At 67.0% G+C, this 14,485-nt stretch overlaps 1 protein-coding gene across 1 annotated transcript; it reads right to left on the reverse strand.

Moving 5' to 3' along the window:
* Window positions 1–426: 426 nt before the first annotated feature.
* On the reverse strand, window positions 427–14,099 carry ABCA7 (ATP binding cassette subfamily A member 7). Its single transcript, XM_040990612.1, has 46 exons — window positions 13,801–14,099; window positions 13,611–13,704; window positions 13,327–13,468; window positions 13,096–13,208; window positions 12,916–12,974; window positions 12,750–12,830; window positions 12,372–12,582; window positions 11,942–12,081; window positions 11,738–11,854; window positions 11,484–11,633; window positions 11,062–11,291; window positions 10,671–10,847; window positions 10,367–10,589; window positions 10,055–10,276; window positions 9,755–9,956; window positions 9,507–9,617; window positions 9,197–9,368; window positions 8,983–9,114; window positions 8,762–8,901; window positions 8,514–8,651; window positions 8,055–8,239; window positions 7,896–7,968; window positions 7,601–7,803; window positions 7,404–7,452; window positions 7,223–7,303; window positions 7,000–7,130; window positions 6,777–6,901; window positions 6,594–6,695; window positions 6,048–6,335; window positions 5,927–5,959; window positions 5,661–5,838; window positions 5,403–5,572; window positions 5,055–5,232; window positions 4,437–4,552; window positions 4,074–4,218; window positions 3,760–3,883; window positions 3,315–3,444; window positions 3,112–3,232; window positions 2,970–3,032; window positions 2,630–2,736; window positions 2,369–2,510; window positions 1,831–1,965; window positions 1,363–1,466; window positions 1,151–1,243; window positions 779–1,019; window positions 427–666 (listed from the first exon to the last, which is right to left on the reverse strand). The coding sequence occupies exons 1-46, from the start codon at window positions 13,864–13,866 to the stop codon at window positions 526–528; spliced, it is 6,378 nt and encodes a 2,125-aa protein (XP_040846546.1). The 5' UTR covers window positions 13,867–14,099; the 3' UTR covers window positions 427–525.
* Window positions 14,100–14,485: the final 386 nt, after the last annotated feature.

Consider the following 14,485-nt stretch of genomic DNA (forward strand, 5'->3'; position numbering starts at 1 on the left):
GATGGGCCCGGCCCTCATTGGCCGGCCCTGCCCCCCACAGGAAAAGGCCTCGGGAGCCGCCGCCGCCGCGACCCCGCCCTCCTCCCCGGCCTCAGCCTGCCGCTCTGCAGACTGGGCGCGAGGTGAGGCGGAGCCCGTCCTGCGCCCTCTTCCGCTCCTCCTTCGACGTGGCCCCCGCGGGGCCGGCGCAGCGGACGCCCTCGCGTGCACGGTGCGGGCGGGAGGCGCAGGTGTGTCTGCACCCCCGCAGCCTCCACAGGGCCCACTAAGCAGGTCCCGGCAGAGCAGGAGTCCTCACCCCGCATTCCGGGGACACAGGCCAGCATGGAGCAGGCGCAGGTTCTATCAATTCGCGAAGCCCCCGAGCTGGGGCCTCTCGCAAGAGTTTACAGCTGGGGCCCACACAGACACGAGTGCACGCCCCTGCACAACAGCATTTGCTTTATTTCCTCAGGCAGCGAGGCTTCTCCGAGCTGGGGCCCGCTCCCCCCTGTGTCCCCGCAGAGGCCCGCCCGAGGGGAAGGCTCAGAGCATGGTCTCTGCCATGCTGGGATCCTCCAGGAACCTGCTGATGCGCTTGGGGCGCTGAACACAGTGTGCTTCCGTGTCGTCCTGCGCGTCCTCCTCTTCCTCCCTGCCCTGGTCCTTGGAGAAGTGCAGGAATACCTGGCACAGGCGGCGGGAGACGCGCGCGCTCAGCCTCGGCGGGACACCCTGCCCCGCGCCGCCCCACCACACCCCGGATCCTCCCTCTCGGCCGCTGCGTTCACGCGGTCACCTCCTCCAGCGTGGTCTGGCTGACGGAGAAGTCCTCCACTCCGTGCTCCGCGCCGTGCGCCGCCAGCTCCTCGAAAACGTGCGCCAGGGCGCAGCGCGCTCCCGGCGGCAGCTGGAAGCGCAGCCGGCCGCCGTGGGCCTCGCGCAGCTCGGCGCCTGGAAACGCAGCTTCCACGAAGGACACCGCCCGCGCGTGCTGTTCCGCCGGTACCCGAAGGGTCAGCATATGTCCTGCCCCGAATCTTGGAGCGGGGGAGAGCCAGAGTTAACCACATGCCCGCCCGAACGCCCGCGGTGACCTCGCCCCTGCCTCGGACGTCGCGTCCCCCACCCTCCACCCTCGGACAGCACCCCTGCCGGGCCCTGTGCACACCTGCTCTTGAGGTGCTGCGCGCTGCCCAGGCAGCGGAACCGCCCGTTCACCAGGATGGCCAGGCGCGTGCACAGGGCCTCGCACTCCTCCATGCTGTGGGCAGGACACCATGAGCTGCACTGTCCGCCACACCATGAGCTGCACTGTCCGCCACGGCTCCTCACCAGATCCCCGCCTCGCACCCCGCCGGGCCCCGAGCGCGCTGGGCTGACCTGTGCGAGGTGAGCACCACGGAGCGGCCTTCCCGCACCACAGCCAGGAGGCTGTCCCAGAGGAAGCGGCGCGCGTGCGGGTCCATGCCCGTGGTGGGCTCGTCCTGCGTGGCCGGGGAGGGAAAGGGGCAGGGGCTGTGGTCGCGCTCTGGTGCAGCCCTCGCCCCAGCAGCGCCCCCGCCCCGGTCCAGCTCCGACCCCCTCTCCAGCGCCAGTGCAGCCCCTGTCCCTGGTCTGGCTCAAGCTCCTTCTCCAGCCCTGGTCCAGTCCCAGCCCCTCTCCGTCCCCACCCTGGTTCAGCCCCAGTCCAGCCCCTGTCTCCTGTGCATCCGTCCTCTGGTCCAGCCCCAGCCCCTCTCCACCCCTCACCCTGGTCCAGCCACTGCCCAGCCCCGATCTCCTTTCCACCCCTGCTCTGGTCCAGATCTGGCCCCTCTCCGTCCTTGTCCCCTCTCCGCCCGCACGCACCAGGAAGACCACGGCGGGGTCCCCGACGAGCGCCACGGCCGTCGCCAGCTTCCGCTTGTTGCCCCCGCTGTAGGTGCCCGCCGGCCGGTCCGAGTATGCGCTGAGCCCGAGGCGCGCCAGGCCGGAGCGGGCCGTCTGCGGGGCGGGGCGAGGGCCGGTGTGGGCGGGGCGTGGGTGACAGGGCGGGGCGAGGGTCGGTGTGGGCGGGGCGTGGGTGACAGGGCGGGGTGAGGGTCGGTGTGGGTGGGGCGTGGGTGACAGGGCGGGGCGAGGGCAGGTGTGGGCGGGGCGTGGGTGACAGGGCGGGGCGAGGCGTGGGTGACAGGGCGGGGCGAGGGCCGGTGTGGGCGGGGTGTGGGTGACAGGGCGGGGCGAGGGCCGGTGTGGGCGGGGCGTGGTTACAGTGGATGTGAGGGTGGAGCCAGGGGAACATGGGACAGGGAACCAGGGCGGGACCTTGAGACAGAGCGAGCCCTCTGATTGGACCAGGCTGGAGGAGTGCCGGGCCGGGCCTAGGGGCGTGGCCCAGCGAGCTCACCTGAGCTACCTGAGCCTCGGGGACACCGCGCAGGCGCGCAAACAGCTCCAGGTGTTCGCGGCCCGTCAGCAGCTCAAAGATGGCGTCCGACTGCGGGCAGTACCCCATGCAGCGGTGTGCAGCCTCGGGTTCCAGGGCCACGCTGCCGGGTGGGGGACAGGTTACTTAGAAGACCAGCCAGGTCCTTGAGCAAACCCTGAGGGGAGCCGGAGGACCTCAGGGACCAGTGTGATCCAGGGGTGTGGAGGTGCGACCCCTCACCTGTGGCCTGCCAGCACCGCTTCACCCGCGCTGGGCAGTGTGTCCCCGGTCAGCATGCGGAACGTGGACGTCTTCCCTGCTCCGTTCACGCCGAGCAGCCCGAAGCACTGTGTGGAGGCCCGTGAGGGCCATGTGCCTGAGCCCTGGGGCCCCTGCACCCCACACTCTGTTGGGAGGGCCGGTGGGCAGGAGGGGTGGGGCACACACAGGATTGGGCCTGAAGCTCCCCAGTCAAGTGGAGGTGATGAAGAGGCCAGCTACTGGCAATAGGTGCCAGGATGCAGCCCAGGGCAGGGGTAGGTGGGGAGGAGGGTGCAAATCTTCCTGCCCCTGCACTCACTTCGCCAGCAGGGATCCCCAGGCACAGCCGGTCAACCGCAGGCACCCTCTGCCCCCGGTATACCTGCAAAGGGTGGCTAGTCCTAAGAAAGGAGAAGGAGCTAGCTGGAGCCCTGCCCCCAGCCCTGCTCTGCCTCACCCACCTTGGTCAGGTCCCTCAGCACCAACACATCACCCTGAGTGTCCCTCCGGGACACCCGCTCTCGCTCCCGGGCCACGTCTTTGTCCTCATCCCCCAGTGACGGCAGTGGTCTCATCCCCTGCCTGGAGACAGACACACGAGTGGACAGGGAGCCCAGCTGCCCCCTGCTGCCCATGCCCTGCAGACCCCACGGACCCCACTGACCGAGGCAGGAGGCGGCTGCGGTGCTGTAATAGGAGTGTAAAGAGCAGGAAGATGGGTCCCTGTAGTGCCATGGCCAGCAGGTTCTTGCCGACCACCTCCCAGCGCAGTGGGGACTGGAACTGCTGGTCTCCTGTGGAAACAGATGCAAGTGACTGGGTCTGGGAGGCAGCTCCATGTTCAGAACCTTCTTTGTCCATGACACCTTGGGTTCTTGTGAAGGAAGGACCAAGATCTGGGGTGGGCTGCTTCCCCAGGGATGACTGCCTTTGCAAACAGGCATGTTACCGCCTCCCTCCTTTGGGGCTTTATTCCTTGGGTAATATGACCCAAGGCAGAATGGAAGTTTTCCCTCCAGGGGTGTCCAGACCTGAGGGTGGGGGAAAGGGCTGACTCCAGGATGGTCCTCTGGAGCCTGCAGTCACATCCACACCCCAGCAATGCTCACCCAAGCGCTGGAAGGCATCTGCCAAGGCCTGGTTCCGTACCATGTCGATGAGCCCGCGGCCCAGGCAGAAGTGAGGGAAGATGAGGAAGACGCGTTTCAACACCCGGCTTGCCTCTTGCAGCTTCTGCTCCAGGTGGAAAGAGGTGGCCAGCTCAGGGCCAGAGCCTGCTTATCACACCAGTCCCAGCCCCATCCCAGCCACAGCCCAGTCCAGTCCAGTCCAGTCCAGCCCCAACCCAGCACAGCCCAGCCCCAACCCAGCACAGCCCTGTCCCAGCTCCCCTCAGCCCCATGAACTCCCCTAGTTGCTCCACCTTGTCAGAGAAGAGTTCCAGCACAAAGGTGGCCATGCTGCCATTGATACCCACAAAAAGGTTAATGCAGGTGAGCACCACGTAGGCCGTGCTGGGCACGGAGAAGAAGAAGGAGGCTGGGTACATGAGCGGAGTGATGGACCAGCTGTGGGCGACAGTAGGAGTCATGGGGAGGGACATCAACATTCCATCCCACCTGCCGGGCCTTGGGCTGCTGTGACAAGGCTGACAATCCGATGAGCTTTTAAAGCCACTGGGTGCTCTAAGGCCTTGACTCGCCCCCCCCCCACCACTGAGACTTCCTCATCCTCCCCAGAGGAGCTCCCCCAGTACCCCCAATAGCAGAGGGAGCAGGGTCCTCACCCATAAAGCAAGAGCAGCAGCAGGAGAGCAGGCAGATTGTCTGGAGCCACGTATGCCTTCTGCTGGAACCCCAGGAAGATGAGTACCACGATGCAGGCAGGTACCAGGTAGTTACACTGTGAGGGGGGGAGACCCCAACACTCTGCTCCTACTGTGGGCATGAGGCTCCCTGTGACCCCAAGACTGACCCAGCACAGCCTGGATGATCCATGCCCAGGAGAGGCAGGGTGAGAAATAACAGGGCCCACACCCTCCAGGAGCACAGCTAAACCCCGCCCCCAAAAAGCACAGCTGGTCCCGCCCTCCAAGGCACAAATGGTCTCACACAAGTAAACCTGCTGGGTCCAACCTCCAGGAGTACAGCTACACCCCATCCCCCAGTAGCACAGCTGGGCCCACCCCCCAGGAACACAGCTAGACACCATCCTCCCAAGGTGGCTCTGCCCTCCCAGGAGCACATCTACATACCAGCCCCACCCAAGCAGCCCAGCTGGGCCCACCCCCAGTAGCATAGCTGGACTCCACCCCCCAGGAGCACAGTTGCACCCTGCCTTCCCAGGCACAGATGACACCACCCCCTGTCCCAGAACTTCCCCTTGTCCCCCACCCTCACCGCACCAGGTCCCAGAGGAAGCTGCCCAGCCAGTAGAGGGTTGGGGTCAACCCTCCCAGGAGCTGCAGGTGTTTGGCCTGTGTGACCCTCTCCTCGATGAGGACCAGGGTGAAGCTGGCCGGGACAAAGGACATGGCGAAGACCACACAGATGGAGACCAGCACGTCCACTGAGGAGGCCATCCTGGGAATGAGAGGGCCAGGGCTCAGGACAAAGGCTGCTGCCACCAGACCTGGGAAAAAGGGGGTTCCCACCAGACAGGGACTACAGGAGGCTTCAGGCAGAGCCCTGGCCTGCCGAGAGTATGATGGGGTTTGCCCAGCTGACCACCCCACACTGCCATTGGCACTCACAGTGCCGCCTCAGACAGCTGCTCCTTGGTGAGGTTCAGTGGGTGGTTGAGCGTGGTGATGCTGTGGGCTTGGTGGGCACTGCCGGGTGGCAGGCGGGCCTGGAGCAGCGCGTTGTTGGCTCGATTGACGAAGGCCACCATGGCATGCCAGCCTTTGTTGTTGAACCACACCTGCAGGGGAGGGGAGGGTCCAGAGACTGGGGTCAGGATCATGGGGTTGGCCCCTGGCTCTGCCAGCCCCACCACCCCTGGGACCCACCTTGACACCGTGCCAAGCATCTAGGCTGCGTGCCCACGCTGAGAGGTTGCCAAGGACATGGTCCAGGGCGTCGCCAGGTGTGGGGCTCAGCAGTGCCCGCAGCTCCTCCAGTGAGTGGCTCACCTGGCGCCCCGAGGGCAGACTGGGGTCTCGGCCCCCCAGCGAGAAGCCCCCATACCTGCAGGGTGGGGCAGAGGGGAGGTGAAGTGAGCTCCCAGGGTGGGCAAGAGCATGAGGCCATGCAAATGGGCAGGGGCCCTCCTTACCTGACCTCGTCCACCCACTTCTTCGTCTTGAGGCTGTGATGGAGGCAAGGGAAGAAGACGGTGTGAGAGGGTGGTGCAGCTAACCCCCTACAGGTATACCAAGTCCCGGGCAGCTGCTCACCCCTTGCGCACCAGGCGTGGGTACGTCTTGACCAGGAAGTCAGCCAGGTCACGGCCCGTCAGGTTCTGCACCACCTCCCCCCAGCTGCCCACCGCCTGCGGGGGCGGGGGGCCACCAGCCGCGGCTGGGCAGTCAGGCAGTAGGCGTCGGGCACCAGGCTGGCTGCACTGGCAGGCCGGAGACGGAGCCTCTGGGGTCCAGTTGCCACTGGCCAAGGTCTCGGCCACAGCGGCAGGAACCTCCGGCGGCAGGAACTGGCAAGCACTGGGTGACGCGCACTGTGATGGCCTGTTGGGGTTAATATGCGGGGCTCTGGATGCCCTGGCAGAGGAGGGGATTGCCAGGCGGCAAAGGAAGGGTGGGGAGGAGGAGGAGGGCAGAGGGGGCAGGTAGGGTGGGACAGAGAGAGGGTAGGGTGGGGAATAGGGAGGGGAGGGGGCAGAGGTGGGACAGGAAGGGGTGGGAAGGGATTAAGTGGGGGAGGCAGGGGTGGAGAGTGGGAGCAGGCACGGCAGGGGAGGGCCTGGGGGTGGACGGGGTGCTTACTTGAGCGAGCCGTTGTGAGGTAAGCCCTGGCTGCCCAGCCCAGCCTCGGCCAGCAACATCTCCAGCAGGCGGGCACGGTCAGGGTCTCCCGGCGCATCCTCACTGTGTGTAAGTGCATGCGGGCGTGGTGGGCTCAGGGCCATGCCCACTGGCCCCCATCCTCCCTCCCAGTACCGCACCCACCTGAAGAAGGAGACCTGTTGGCCGTACAAGGCAGGGCTGAGGCGCAAGGCCGGGTAGAGGCCCGTGGGTGGCACGATGCGGCTAAAGACCAGTGCCAGGCCCACAAAGAGTGCAGGCAGCACCATCTGTGGGAGCAGCCGGTCAGCGCCCGGGCAAGCCAGTGGTTCTCCCGGGGTGCCCAAAGAGTTGGCCCCACCTCCTGACCTCGGCCATGCCCTCTTACCTGGGCAAAGAGCCCCCGGCGGCTGCGGCGGGCCAGCAGGAAGCGCTTAAGCAGCAGGGCCCGGAGCTGCTGGGCGGTCAGCGTCCAGCCCTGGACTCGGCCTGCTGCGCCCGGCCCAGCACCGAGCAGGGCTGCAGGGAAGGAGATGGTCAGCAGGCTGGGTACAGGCCCCTGAAGAGGAGCTGTGAGGCCGTGGAGTCATGGGGCCGTGTGGCACACTCACCTGCCTCCCCATCCTCCAGGGCTGGTTCCTCCGGCAGAATCTTGAGTCCTGGGCGTCCTCTGGCATGGCCATCTACAGCATCTGTAGGGTCAGAGGGGAGCTGTCTGGGGGCGGGGGGACTTCACAGTGGGTGGGGAGTGGCCTAAGGCCAGGGTCAGGGGTCAGAAAGCTGCAGTCATACCCTCAGGTCCTGCATCCATTCGGTGCTCCTCCACCACCTTCAGGAAGATCTGGCGAGGTAGGCGGAGCTCAGGGTCCTCCCCTTCCAAGCTCGGCCCGCATGTGTGCTGTTCCATCCTCCCTCCTCCCATGCCCTCACTGTCCTGCTGTCCTTCACAGAACTGCCTCTGCCAGGTGGCCACCCCCCTCCCCCCGTACCTCCTCCAGGCTGGTGTCGGAGATCCCGTAGCCGCTGAGGCCCAGCTCACAGAGCCGCCTGTCCAAATCCCGAAAGAGCTGGACAAAGCTGCCATCGTGGGCACCTGTGTAGGGCAGCGCCAGTACCACCTCATGGGGCAGCTCCTCCACCAGCTGGGCGCCGGGCACCGAGCATCTCACCAAGGCCAGGAGCTGGGCTACACCTGTGTGGGCACGGCCGTGGGTCAGGGACCCTCGGGGTCCCTGCAAACCAGGCATAGCTAAGCTCTCCATTGCACCCAGGGTTGGCCCTTACCAGCTGTTCGTCCTTGGCCACCAGGCTCCTGTTCCTGCCTTACATCGGGCCCGTCTGGCATCTCAGCATCACCCTGTGGACAGAGGGTCCCTCACTGTCCCGACTACCTGGCTGGCCAGAGCCTTGGGGACCGGGGGAGCTCTGACTGATGACACTTACCTTCTTAGGGGTGGACAGGGATGGCGGCCTCTTTGCCAGAGTCAGATAATAACCGGAGCCCAAGTGGCGCCGCAGGAAGAGGGGGGACCCGTAGCAACATAAGCGGCCGCCGGCCACCACAGCCACTCGGTCTCCCAGGAGCTCTGCCTCATCCAGGTGGTGTGTGGAGAGGATCAGCGTCCGGCCTGCACATGGGCATTCAGATGGGTGTGGGGACAAGGGCAAGAGGCCTGTCTGGTCCCCTCCCCCGGGGCGCTGGATCCTCACTGCTGGTTCAACAGCCCTCTGTCCCTGCTGCTAAGCCGGGCCCTCTGCAGAACCCCGCCCACCCAGCACAGCCCCTGCAGGCCAAGCCCCGTCCACCTAGCTGTCCTTCCTGTCTTGCCCATGCTGCCCCGCCCCTTGGCCCCTCAGCAGAAGCCAGGGGGACCCTCAAGACAACTCCCCCAAACCCCTAACCTTCCCGGTACTTGAGCAGCAGTTCCCAAATGCCACGGCGGGAAGCAGGGTCCACGCCGGCTGTGGGCTCGTCCAGGATGACCACGCGGGAGCCGCCCACAAAGGCAATGGCCACCGACAGCTTCCTCTGCATCCCTCCTGAGCAGCCGGCAGGTGGGAAGATACGGGTGCGCTCCAGGTGAGTCCCCCTCTTCCCCATCGCATGCTGACTCCTCCACCTGAGTGCCTCCCTGTGCCCAGCACTCCACCTGAGAGGTGCCGGGTCTGTGCTGCCCTCTTGGGGAGCAGTCCCACGTCGCGAAGCAGCCGTTCCTGCTCGGGGCCCACAGCCTCCACGCTCAGCCCCTTGAGCCGCCCGTAGAACCACACGTGCTCATCCACAGTCAGCCTGCGGTCAGTCCAGGGTCAGCTGCACCTGCCACGGCCTGCAGGGCTCCCCATGCCCGGCCACCCACCCGCGGGGACGCACAGGTCAAAGAGCACGTTGTACTGTGGACACACACCCAGCTGGGGCCGCACCGCCTCCATGTTGCTGCGCACGTCATGGCCCAGGACGAAGGCGGAGCCCGCGCTGGGCGGAAAGAGGCCCGTCAGGATGGACCTGGAAGACAAGTGGCGTCTCTCCAACACCCCCCCACACACACCCCTGCGCAGCACCCTTCCCCTCCCACGGGGCCACTCACAGCGTGGTTGTCTTGCCAGCCCCGTTGTGGCCCAGGAAGGCGGTGATGTGACCCTCATAGAAATCCAGGCTGAGGCCTCGCAGTGCTGGCTGGGGGCTGCTGGGAAAGCGCTTCTCCAGCCCCCGCACAGAGACCCCCAGACTCAGGCCGGGTGGGGCTGCCTCCACCAACACTTTGGGAAGGGATGCAAGGGAGGTGTGTGGGCACTGGGGGCCCTGGCACTGGGGCTGGGAGGGGCTTGGGTTGCCACGGTTGCAGGGGGGGAGTGGGCAAGCGTGGTGGAAGCCCCTCCCTCACAGAGGCCTCTCACCTTTGGGATCTGCTTGGGTGGGGGGCGGGGCAGGGTCCTTGGGGGGTCCTGGCCCGCACCAGTAGCTCCTTCGGAAGGGAAAGTTCCAGGGCTCAGGGATCCCGTACTGGCCTGGGGGAGCAGCACCCATCAGTGCTTGAGGACCCCCTTGGGCTCTGGCCACACAGCTGAGGGGGGTCCCTGGATGGTGCCCCTCCAGAGACCTGCCCCTCCATGAAACTCCTCCCTTGGCAGCACCTGCTCCCCACCTGGGCACACGGCCTCCAGGTACCAGGTGGCCAGGCCATAGAGGACTGCGTCTAGCAGCAGCAGGCCGGAGACCTGGGCCAGGCTGAAGACGTCGCCTGCCGGTCCCGTGCCCAGGTTGTGCCACTGTGCGCCTTCGCCCTGCTCCTCCAGCAGCGCCAGGCTCTCGCAGCCAAAGCCGAAGGCCACGGGCGACAGCAGGCTCTGTGGGGAGGGGACAGGCGGGTCAGGGGGCGGCCCCTAGGTGCCCGAGGAACCCCCACCACCATCCTCACCCCGGGAGACCCTGCTGTAGGCCTCACCGCGGCCACGCGGCCGCCCACAGGCAGCTGGTCGCGCCAGGCCACGCACAGTACATAGGGCAGGTAGAGGGTGAAGTAGACGAGGCCTCCGCAGGCGGCTGCCAGGTTGGCCTTGGAAAAACAGGCGCTCAGCAGGAAGCTCTGAATCACTGTGGCCACGGCAAAGGCTGCCAGGAACACGAAGACCACGGCTGGGTGGCTGTAGGGGAGGATGTCCCCCAGCTGCGGGTGGAGACGGGAAGGATATTCGGGGACCTGCACCTGCTGGGTGCGCACATACAAGGCCCCCCGGGGCAGGCCAGACGTGCCCACCTTGAGCACCAGCACAAGCAGCGCGGCGCTGAGCAGGAAAGGCCCAAGGCAGCTGAGGAACCAGCCGAGCCAGAGCACGGCGCGCCCCAGCCCCATGGCACGCATGGTGTCACGGAGCCGTGTCTCCTTCTCGCGCACCACGGCCTTCACGGTCAGTGCCACCGAGTAGATCCAGGCGAGCGTCAAGAACAGCGGCAGCGAGCGGCTCAGCACACGCAGGAACCTGGGGCACAGAGGGTGGTGACAGGCTGGGGATGCCAGGGGGTGAAGACCTCGGGTGTGCCCACTCCCGCTTGGCACTCACACGTCGTCCACATAACACGGGTAGGGCATCTGCTGCAGGTACAAGCCGGCGCGGGGCTCGGAACCGCTGAGCACGCGGACGGCCGCGCGCTCCACCAGGTCCTGCAGGTACACGAAGCCGCCCCAGACGTAGCGCAGGTCGGCCAGGGGGTCTGCCGCCGGCCCGGGGTCCCAGAACCTGCAGGAGGGTCCAGGTAGGGATGCACCTCTGGATGCAGCTGCTCACGCCCGTCACTGGCCCCCAACCTCAGCCCTCCTGCATCTTGAACATTCTCAAAGCCTAGACCCCACCCAGGATGCCCTGGGCTCTGCGCACCACGCCCTTGTCCCTGCAGTCCAGCACAGGACTTAAAGTCTGCCTCGCCACGCCCACCACCTCCAGCCCCGCCCACCTATCTCGGATCTTATTGGTCCTTGTCACATCATCGATGTCCATGCGGATCTTGAAGCGCACGTGGCCAGGCCCCACATGTGCCTTGGGCAGCTCAGTGGGGTCCAGGGCATCCTCGGGTCCCAGGAAGACGATGCCAGCCCAGAAGCGGTGCTCCGGCAGCAGCTGCAGCGCCCGGGACACCAGCGCTGCCTCGGAGGGTAAGGCCTCCAGCCTGTCCAGGGACACGCACTGCCGGGTGGGCAGGGTGGGTCAGGCTAAATGAGGTCAGGCCGTGCCCAGGTGAGACCCTGTCCAGGGACGTGCACTGTGGAGCGAGCAGGGCAGCCATGCCTGGGTGAGGCCCTGGGCTTGTCCTGTCACTCTCTGGGATCCCTCGGTCCTCCCCCTGCACCGGAGGCCACCCAGGCTGTCCACCCTCACCTCCATCACGTGGCCCAGTGTGCCCACCAGGCGGTCTAGGTCTGCATGAGCCTCCCGCCAGCTGTAGCCACCCCGGCTGGGGTCCAAGAAGGCTCTGAGGGCCTCTGCCTGCTTGGACTGACTGCTCTGGCCCCGCCTTTGCAGGAGCTGCTGCAGTGGAGGGGTGGGGAGACAGGGAGAGGTGGGTCAGCATCGGTCCAGGGAGGCAGCACCCCAGTACCCCAGCACCCCAGCACGCACCCCGCGGGCCTCACCTGCAGCAGCTCCATGTTATTGCTGTCATTGAGGAAGGTGAAGACTTGCGGGCTCAGCGCTGCCCACACCTGCCGCAGGTCCTGCAGCACGGCCAGCTCTTGGAAGGTCTGGTTCACCTGCAGGGCCCAGCACCGTCCACTCAGTCAGGGCCGGGTGCGGCCATTCGCACATCGGGGATCGCCGCTGCCCCCGGGGCCCCTCACCTGCGCCATGAGCTGCCGGGTGAAGTTTGTGTCCGGCGCGAACAGCAGCCTCCCCTGAACCAGCGGCTTCAGCAGGCGCCAGAGCAGGCGGGACAGCGGCTGCCGCTCCAGGTCCCCCAGCAGCTCCAGGCATGCGGGGCCTGGGGGCGGGGCGACCTGAGGCCACGCCCACCGCCGCGAGGGCCCGCCCCGCGCCAGACACGCCCACCACAGTGCCCCCCCCCGCCTCAGACACGCCCATCAATTCCGTGGACACGCCCACTCCTAGCCCCGCCCCGATCCGCACCTACGCCCCTCCCATCCATGACTCCCAAGCCAAGCCCAGCTTCCCAGCCCCGCCCCCAGCTCCCCTAGCCCCGCCTATCACTGCCTAACCCCACCCACTGCCCTAGCCCCGCCCCCAGCTCCCCTCCTCCTGCCCCCCACTCACTCAGGCTGCTGAGGGGCAGCGAGGGCATCGGCTCAGACCCCACCAGCTCCTTCAGGTCTGCAGCTTCGTACCAGTTGAGAGAGAGGCCCCCGGGGCTGCTGGGCCCCCCAGCGCTGCAGAAGGTACCCCACAGCAGCTCCAGGGGGTCCCTGGGGGTCCGGGGCATCTGCAGCAGCGCCCGCAGCTCAGCCAGGCTGGGCAGCGCCCGGAGCTGCAGAGAGGGAGAGAGGTGGCACAGGACGCTGAGTCCCCTCTCTAAAGGGCGAGTGCCCCTCCCCAGCTGCTGAGTGTCTCCTTCCCGGGGACCTTAATCAGGGCCAGGCACCTGCCAGGGATGCCCCCAGGCAGCCTGCCCAGTGCTGGGTGGGGCAGGCTCACCTCCTGGGCCAGGCCCTCGGAGGCCTCCAGCAAGCTGCCCACAGCCTCCTGTGCTGGGCCCATCCTGGAGCCCAGGGGATCCTGAAAAGAGAGCCCAGGGTGACCGTGACATAGCACTGCCAACCATTGCCGCCATAGCCCCACGGGCCAGGGCCAGCCAGCTCACCCCTCGTAGCAGCGTCTGCAGCAGCTGAGTGGCCGGTGGAAGGGAATCCCGTGGCCTGGCTGCAGGGACGGGAACATGGGAGGGAGGTCAGCTGGGGTTGGGAAGCCATGGCCACTTAGGCCAGAGTCCCTCACCTCACCCGGCAAGGAGCTGTCCGCACCAGGACCACCGGCTCCTCACCTGTCAGGCCAGCGGCCCTGAGCAGCGGAGCTAGCTTCCCCAGGGCAGCCAGCGTCCGGCGGGCACTGGGGCCCCCCAACACCACCTGGACATCGGCCAGCAGCCGGGAGACCCTGGGGACAGAGCAGGAGGTAGAGCGAGGGCTCAGGCAGGGCGGAGCGCGGCCACACCCAGCCCCCCCACACACACACACTGGCCAGGCCGCACCCCTGCCTGCCCCTCATGGCTCACAGGGAATCCTGGAAGTTGTCCAGGCGGCCGGGCTGCTCGCCGGGCGTCGGCTGCGGAAAGCAGGTGTTGTTCACGGTGCACAGGAGGCCCTGCAGCCAGGGCAGGGTGCCGGCCGACGGCAATGGCTTGTTGGCAAAGTGGCCTAGGGAATAAAGGCTGGCTGTGGCCCCGAGCATCCAGCCTGCACTGGGCAGTGCCCCGGGGGAGGAGGAGGAAGGGGTTGCCCTTGCCCCAGGGACACCCCTCACTCCCGGGGGGCGTGGGAGGGAGTCAGCCAGGCTTACACTCATGGTGCTCCAGCGGGGGGTGCGAGTGACGCACTGCCACCAGGATGAAAAAGAGAAAGAGTGGCCACAGCAGCTCAACCAGGAGGTGGACCTGGGGGTGCAGGGGCAGGTGAGGGTGGGAAGGGGTGCTGGGTGCACCCAAGGCACCCCCAAATCCCCCATCCCGGGGGGGGGGACCTGGTGTTACCGGCTGCCTCCGGCGGTATACCAGGTTCTTCCAAAGGAGCAGCATGAGCTGGGTGCGGAACGCCATGGCGGCGGCGGGGCTGGACAAGGGGGCAAGGAAGGGCGCTCAGACCACACCCTAGCCCTGCTGGGCCCTCGCTCCAGCATGTACAGGGGTTCCAGGGAGTCCTGAAGGAGGAGGACCTGCCTCCCAGGTGGGAGCCACCCTTGGGAGCGTCTCCCCCAGTGTGGACCCAGCACAGTCAGCCGGCGCCACCTGCAGTGCCCTCTCCTCCCAGGGTCCCCATTCCCCTCACTCTGCACCCGGCTGCCTCGGCGTGTCTGATCCCATTGCTCAGACGTGCACACTGAGGCCCACGCAGCAGCTCCCGGAGGGACAGAGGTGGCCCACCTGCCCAGGCTCCCCTGCAGCACAGAGGAAGAGGGGGGACCGCCCAGCACGGCCCAGCACCCGGAAGCGGCCAGGCCAGGGTCACACAGGATGAGGAGAGCTTCGGAAAGTTGGGGTTACACCATGACCAGCGGGCCGCAGGGGGACGCACCCACCCACCCTGGACGTCCTGCGCCCTCCTTGTCCACTCGCCGGGGAGAGCGCTGCAGAGCCGGGGGCTCGCCCAGCACCCCCTGGTCCCGGGCACTTGCCTGCCCGTCCCGCGTGCTCGCGTCTCGAACCTTCTGCCCGAGCC

This window comes from Ochotona curzoniae, unplaced genomic scaffold, assembly GCF_017591425.1.
Source record: "Ochotona curzoniae isolate NIBS_2020 unplaced genomic scaffold, NIBS_Ocur_1.0 contig_605, whole genome shotgun sequence".
In the NCBI taxonomy this organism is placed as follows: Eukaryota; Metazoa; Chordata; class Mammalia; order Lagomorpha; family Ochotonidae; genus Ochotona; species Ochotona curzoniae.

Coding starts and splice junctions, on each gene's coding strand:
- ABCA7 (XM_040990612.1), bottom strand. CDS start 13,866: ATGGCGTTCCGCACCCAGCTCATGCTGCTCCTTTGGAAGAACCTGGTA. Junction 9,618..9,754: donor CCTGGAGGCCGTGTGCCCAG/GTGGGGAGCAGG, acceptor CTGCTCCCCCAG/GCCAGTACGGGATCCCTGAG. Junction 5,233..5,402: donor CAGCTGTCTGAGGCGGCACT/GTGAGTGCCAAT, acceptor TCTCATTCCCAG/GATGGCCTCCTCAGTGGACG.